Raw genomic sequence first — 7,710 nt, 5'->3', positions numbered from 1 at the left:
CTTGAATTCGGCAATGCGTCAAACGTCCATGTATATTGGGCTTGAGCTTATCCCATGAGCACCGCTGCTACTTCAAAGACTTCATATGACTCCACTTGCAACTTGTAGTCCCTTCTTTTCTTGACCATTGTCAACACTCGAGCAAAATTAAGTTCCATGTTACTCTAGTTTGCGCTCCCAACTTCCAGAGTATCAGTCCAACGCCATCACACACTGATCACTGACCTGCGTGAAATTGAACAACTCACATATTGGGTGTCACACATAAGTGTTACCTAAACTCAACATCACCGCTCCTTTCTTGACCGCCTGTCTGAAACTAGAAGAAATTTCACCACTGCTTGTAGTCATCCCGAGTCAAATTCGCAGTTGTCTCACCACATGTATGACCACCAGAGCCCTGGCCCGTCTCCATGTCCCGTGCGTACCGCACGCCTCGCCGCTATTACCGCGTCGAGCCTCCACTGTCCTGATTGAGTCTCAAGGGTCGCGAACCCACACCACTCAACCCCCACTGCAGAGTACCACCGATCAACATGACTTCATGGTGGTTGTACGTGCCACCCCGCGCCCCGTCGACTCCAAACTCTTGTGTGCACCGTCTTGAATCAACCTTGCGCCATAGCCTTGTCGAAGCCACACAAGCCCTCTGGACCTGCACCACGTGTTTCCACGCCCAGAAGTCGGTCACCATCGGCATCACGCTTCCTATGTCGTCGTCGCCGATCCAACCACCGTCTTTTGTACCAACCGACCTGCGTCGATCCGTCAGACTGACAAGGCTGGCCCAGCCGAACTTTCCTGACTGCAACCATCTGCAACTCCTCATAGTCCATCTTACTGGCTTGACTTTCCGTAACCCCTTCAAGCATCCCTGTTGTGCCAACAAATTTTCACACTTGTCTGCCGTAACCCAAAGTTTTCAGTTCCGCGAAACTTCTCCACCTTAAACATAGTACCCGTTGTTCCCATGGTTCTTTGTATGGCTAACCCGGAAAAAATATCCAAACATTCTTCCTGTGACGCCCCAAGTACACAAATCGTATACTAGTAGTAGCAAATCCGATGATAGCTTCTGGTCTTCACGTGAAGTCGCTCTTTGGACACAACTTTTCAATGCTAGGTTTGCTTGCCCAAGTCCTTGCCTTTCAACAATGGATGTATTCCTTTTGGAGTCTGCCATGATGTTGCATGCCCGCGTCTCGGCCACGAGGAGCACGCCTCTCCTCCAGGGACTCGGTCCCTTTTTGTTTTCAAAACAAATCCCTGTCCATACGTACAACCCTGCCTCGCGCTTAGGCTTGGTGCGTCCAGTCCCGCCTGGGCCAGCCTGCCCGGACCGCTCCAGCCCAACATGGGCGTTGCCCGACCAGCGCCAGCGCCCCGTCTGGCCTCCGCGTGGCCTGCCACGCTACGCACGCCAGCCGCCTGTGCTGGGTTTGCCGCCGCCCGTACGCTGCCGATCGATCCCATCTCGACCGAACTCGAACAAATAGAGGATTTCCGCTGTACGCTGCATGCTGCTCGTCTTGACTGCTTTTTTGGATTTGACGACGTCTCCGGATCACTTCCATCCGCTGTGACGATGATCATGACTTAAAATCTTCTTCCTTTAGATCAAAGCCTCAAACTTAGCTCATGATACCACTTGTTAGAATAAACTCGAGGCATACCGTCGATCATCTGAGAACCAAGCAATCAAACGAGCACGACATCAAAATTTGTTAACGAGGTTCACCGATATGGCTACATCCCCGGGGCTTGACTACGGGCGCTCTTACCTGTAACACCATCACAATACCGCACACCGGCCATCCGGGCGCCGGCACACGCCGCCGGCTCCCCCTTGCGCGTCTGTGCTATTATGTTGGCATATGTTACATCGTGTGTCTACCCCCACTATATATGAGAGGCCTAGGATACGAGCGTCCTATTAAGACACGACTTCACATCCTATGTAAACACAATACAACTCCTAGTCTAACTGTAACCTAGTACCTTATACACAATATTCGACACAACTCTAACAGTTAGAGAAAGAGTTGCACGGAAGGTACTTATATTATATTTATTCCTGTAGAGGATCAAGTTGTTGATGGATTTACCAGATTGAAGCATTCAATTGCAATCTTAACCTCATTGTTTTCCTTGGTTGTGATAGGATCATAGGCTAGACCTGATTGTAACAAACTTGTATTCTGCGATTATCTAGGAGGATCTGAAGAGGCATTAGAGATAGAGATGTAATCTGGTTAAGCTACTTTCCTTGCCTCTCAAGGCCTATCTGAAAAGCCGATCCAATGTAGCCTCCTACACATATTAGGTGACTACAGTGTCCAGTTCAGGCGTTGGCAACAGTGGAACTCTGCTACTTCCCCTCGCGCTCTGTGTGTTTTCCTTGCTGCATGATGGTGGTTAAGCTACTTTCCTTGCCTCTCAAGGCCTATCTGAAAAGCCGATCCAATGTAGCCTCCTACACATATTAGGTGACTACAGTGTCCAGTTCAGGCGTTGGCAACAGTGAAACTCTGCTACTTCCCCTCGCGCTCTGTGTGTTTTACTTGCTGCATGATGGTGGTTAAGCTACTTTCCTTGCCTCTCAAGGCCTATCTGAAAAGCCGATCCAATGTAGCCTCCTACACATATTAGGTGACTACAGCGTCCAGTTCAGGCGTTGGCAACAGTGGAACTCTGCTACTTCCCCTCGCTCTCTGTGTGTTTTACTTGCTGCATGATGGTGGAAAGCAGCAATGGAGAGAGAGAGAGAAAGAGAGAGAGAGAGAGAGAGAGAGAGAGAGAGAGAGAGAGAGAGAGATGCGACAGACCTGTGGTAAATTTGAACTAAATTGTAATTTACATTTGATCTTTCTGCTCTAGGACTACAACAGCAGGCAAAAAGGCGCAGATTGCGGTTAAATACACTGCACGTAGATCAGCAGCAGTCTGCGTTCATTTGCCCGACAGTAAGTTTACAACCGTGTCCAGCCACCAGAATTTGCCACCCCGTGTTCTATCCGTGTGTACAACTTGAACGGAGGGGGTGGCTGGTCGTGGGAGCATATCAATTAGCCAGCTTGACTGAGGGGAGGAGTCACAAGGGCGAAATAGTTCACGTTATTCCAGGATATCCGTTGGCCATAGCTGCTTCCACTTTGAGATTTCATCCTTGTCTTGGAGCTTCCTTATTCCACCGTAGAATCCGTCACTCTCGTTGCCTTCTTCCCTGTGGTCCTTCCGATTCACCAGGGACTGCCTCCATCTTGAGCCAGGCGTGTATTGATTAAACTCCAGCACCACAGTGTCTGCAATAATATATCGGCACAAGAGTTTGTATCTTCAGAGATCTACTTCCATTCCGCTTAACAGTACCAATGTTTATGTTTATGCTAGTCATCGCAGAGTGACTTCTAACAACTAAGATACTTGACCTCAACATTCCACATGATACCCCCCGGTTCAGGAATCAACCCCCTCCCGGTTTTGACTCGCTGAAGTGGTTTTGACCGCGTTGAATGCTGACTGGGCAGTGCCATGTCAGCAGGGTGTGCCAAATAAGCCATTAGGTCAAACGAGAACTTTTTTTGGTAAAAAAATGCAGAAATTAAAACTTTGATGAATCGCTCAATCTGTTCAGCCAAATATAGTGAAAACTGTCCCAGATTAGTCCACATGCTATGCTTGATGTTGTGTGAAATTTTCTGAAAACTTTTTTCTCGGTCAAAATTTTGTCCAAAAATTGCAGAAATCAAAATTTGATGAATCTACCAATCTGTTCGACAAATATGGTGAAAATTTCTCAGATTAGTCCAGATGCTATGTTTGATTTTCAGTTTTTTTGGGGGGGGTTTGTGTGTGGGGGGATAAAAGCTGGGTCAAAATTGTGACCAAAAATTGCAGGAATTGAATTTTTGATGAATCTCTCAATCCGTTTGGCAAAATTTTATTTAAAATTTCCCAGATAAGTATACATGCTATGCTTAATGTTGTGTAAATTTTTCTCAATTTTCTGGAAAAAAATCGCTCAAATTATTGACCAAAATTGCAGAAATTGAAATTTTGATGAATCTCTCAATCTATTCAACCAAATATGGTGAAAATTGCCCATAGTCCACATGGTATGCTCGATGATCTGTAAAATTTCAGATTTGGCATTCTTGTACCTGCTGACATGGCACTGCCCAGTCAGCAGTCAACGAGGTCAAAACCACTCCAGTGAGTTAAAGCCGGGAGGGGGTTGATTCCTGAACCCGGGGGGTTATTTGGGGTGTGGTTCGACTGATTTTGAAGTTTGGGGTTGAATCTTAAACCGAGTGACAAGTTCAGGGTTGGCAAGTTTAGAGAATAAGTGCACATCGTGTATAATAAAACCATCTTCAATATAGGTAATAAAGCAAGCATAACCTAAAAGGATGGATTCTTATGGAACAAGCACTCACAGAAATGTTAATGTCAGCTATGTTCAAAATATGTTAACTAGGTTATCAGTATCCCAGCATAATGGATGAGTGGGGAGACGATGAACCAGTGTAGTTAATGGGAATAAACATAATATACAACTCATTTAAAGTAAATTAAGGTCAAACATATGAGGAGGTCATCATTTTCGGACTAACACTTTCCATTTAATAAGTGGATAACCAAAATGAGATTGAGGCCATGATGTTGTATTATAATGTTCTTTGAACTTTGCTGCAATGTTCATGGGGTCATGATTCTGAAAAGCCTATGTATATGCAACTAACTTTGCAATTATTAGTCAAGTCAAATAAATTAGTCGTAGAGATTAAAGCTATTCTCACCACTAAGATGACACCGACAAAAGTGCTCATTTCCATCACATGATTCCAAGTGGCCAACAACTCCATACCACCAGCCTGCCAAACATATATAGCAACACATGAATGAACACACCGTCAAGCAGTATAATACTCCTCATCAGTATCAGATAAGAATAGCATATCCATATGGCAATGTTTAATGATTCTTCCAACACTGTCCAAAGCAAACACTGCATTGTTGGGCGCCTGGGAACATACCATATGGGAACTCCTTGTTCCTTCTCCACTGAATCTCAATGTTATCGCCAGGCCGTAGTTCATGTAAGCAGTCAGAGGCATGCAGGTCATGTGCAAGAGTTCCGACGGGAGGTGCCCTGACCCTGTCCCATTGCACGCCATCCTCCAAGACTACGGTTCGTCGCCCGTGTGGTGGATACCTGGCACGTCAATGCTTTCTATTTTGAGTTATCTCAGATAGAGAACTTGAAGATACACAAAAAGAAAAGAAAAAAAAAAGAGGAAGAGAGAGGTATGAATCATCTCCACTACTCTAGTTGTGTGCCTAGAAACCATATAGCATGTTCACAGTTTATGCTTAAAATCAGACAGAAGTTAGTACCTTGCGTGGAACGTGTCAGTGCGGAAATCATAGCTGAGCTCTGCATCATAGCATGACATCATGAACCCAACATGCCCATGCTGCAAAACAAACATGAAAGTCTCAGGATTTCTTTGTCAAACGAAACAGAAATACCGTTAGTTGAAAACTAAAAGAAGACAGGAGCCCACAGGAACATGAACAGCTCTGAAACATGAACAACTCAACTGGAAACCAGAGAAGCAAATCCACCCAACCAAATTAAGGTGTAAGTTTAAATGATTACTCTACAGCTTGCTTCTAATAATTCATCCCTAACAGTCTAATAATTGGCACTGGATGACCAACTGACAATTAACAAAGCGTACTTAATTGCATGCTTTACAATAATGAAATGAAATCATAGCAACTGCTCTGCTCAAGCATGAAGATTATTGTACCTCTCGGTTGTAGACCTGTGCGGGGAACCAGAACTTGCTGCTCTCCAGGTGGAGATACCACGACATGATGGAATCATCCAGCACAGGCCCCCCGGACGTGCCGGCGCCGCCGTCAGCCCTAGGCCGCATCCAGGACACCACCGGGCAGACGCAGGACAGCGCGGCAAGCCACCTCCGGTGCTTGCCGCTGCCAGCAGACCCGCACCCCGACGCGCCGCCGCCGGCCGCGGTTGACGAGGACAGGTACGACCTCCACTCGTCCCTCGCGGCGGTACCCAGGACAGAACCCCACTTGTCGGACATGTGGCGCTCCCAGAGGTGATCGCTCCTGCACCTTTCCCGCATGGACCGGCTGACGGCGGCCATGTTCCGCAGCTCCGCCGGCGGCAGCTTGGCGAGAATGCAGTCGATGGCCAGCTCCGGGAGGTCGAGCACCGACGGCTCGCCGGTCGTATCCGTAGTCTCCAGCTTGGCGGCCGGGCGCTTCCTCTTGAAGGACGGCATGAGGGGCATGGCGTCCACGGCCGTGGCCGTGGCCCTGGAGGCGACGCCGCCGAGCAGCCTGTAGCCGGCCAAGAATCCGAGCAGCGAGAGCGCGAGTTGTTGGGAGATGGAGGCGAGGAAGAGTCTCATGTCACGGGCGCATGGCTTGGACAAGAAGAGGAGGCAGGAGAAGACGAAGGTGGCGACCAGGGCAAGCATTGATGAGAGGCAAATAAGCGAGGCGTGGAGCACTGCGGCTGCACAGTGCTCCTCGCAAATAAACAACGCAAGCCACCCAGACCCAGACCCAGTGGAAGAAAGAGAGGTGAGATGCTGCCGCCTCTACGACCACAGCCGCATCAACCACTAGCTCAGCTGCTTTCTCCGGCCGATCGGAGAAAGCTAGGCGATGGAACCCACTTCAGAAAGGGTTAGAAAAATATTGGGCGGGATTCGATCGAATCGAAGCCCGGAGAAGAAGGGGGGACACTTGTTGCCGAGCGGGGGTTGTTCTCGGATTGAAGCGGAGACGCGCACCAACTGAGCAGCCACAAAAAAGAAGAGCAAGAAACAAGTCAAATTCGAGCTGATTACTCGGACGGGAGGGAACCGAGGTGGGATCTCCGCAGCTGGAACGGGAGTATTTGGAGCCAAGGAAAGATCAAAGAATGGTCCTAGCAAAGACGAAAGGGAAAAAGGGATCTTGGAAGGAGATAAGAGAGAGAGAGAGTAGGTGAGAGGCGAGCGTTGGTGGGAGTGAGTGAGCAAGAGGGAAGCGTGGGCGGGGCCCGGCCGTGCAAAGCCCCACGCAAGCAGCTTCCCTGGCAAAGCTCACCGGCGCCCTCCGCCCCCTCTCCCTCCCCGTCCCTCCTCTCGCTTCCAAGAAACGAAAGCCGGGTGGGTGGAGGAAGGAGAGAAATGGGGCAGGGAGGAGGATCGCAGGCGGAGGAAGGAGACGAGTATCTATTTATGAGTGGAACTCGTTTCTGGCGTGCGCGCGCGCGGGCGGTTGTCATCTCTCTCCTTGTTTGCCTCCAAGCCTCTTGTTTTGTGGCGCCCTCCGGGAGGGACGAGCACCAATAATTGATTGGGAGCCATGCGTTTGTTAGAGCCAATCATAAGAGGTTTCTTGTGTTCCACGGGGGCCAATAGAGAGAGAGAGAGAGAGAGACGGAGGGGATGGAGAATTCATGGTCAAGTTTAGTAGAGGATTTTTGTTGATAGGAATTGTGTGTGCGCACATTTGTTTCTACATCTGCGCTTCAGGTTTGTCAGGGATCTCGACCTTACATTTTTATTTTTTTGCTTTTGCTTTTGCCGCGATTTGGATGTTGAGTTGTGGCAACTTGAGGAGGCAAGGACGGCGACGTGTTCCACAGATTTTGCCTACTTATTTGAGATGTAGTGAAAG

At 48.5% G+C, this 7,710-nt stretch overlaps 1 protein-coding gene across 1 annotated transcript; it reads right to left on the bottom strand.

Annotated features, from left to right (window-relative positions):
• Positions 1–2,815: 2,815 nt before the first annotated feature.
• LOC125543695 (F-box protein At2g32560) lies at positions 2,816–7,223 on the bottom strand. The gene is made up of 5 exons (XM_048707152.2): positions 5,817–7,223; positions 5,398–5,477; positions 5,037–5,215; positions 4,800–4,874; positions 2,816–3,302 (listed from the first exon to the last, which is right to left on the bottom strand). The coding sequence occupies exons 1-5, from the start codon at positions 6,516–6,518 to the stop codon at positions 3,115–3,117; spliced, it is 1,224 nt and encodes a 407-aa protein (XP_048563109.1). The 5' UTR covers positions 6,519–7,223; the 3' UTR covers positions 2,816–3,114.
• Between the last annotated feature and the right edge of the window lie 487 nt (positions 7,224–7,710).

The sequence above is a fragment of the Triticum urartu genome, chromosome 3A (assembly GCF_056163025.1).
Source record: "Triticum urartu cultivar PI428250 chromosome 3A, HENAU_Tu73, whole genome shotgun sequence".
Taxonomy (NCBI): domain Eukaryota; kingdom Viridiplantae; phylum Streptophyta; class Magnoliopsida; order Poales; family Poaceae; genus Triticum; species Triticum urartu.
This window is presented reverse-complemented; position numbering and strand designations above follow the sequence as displayed.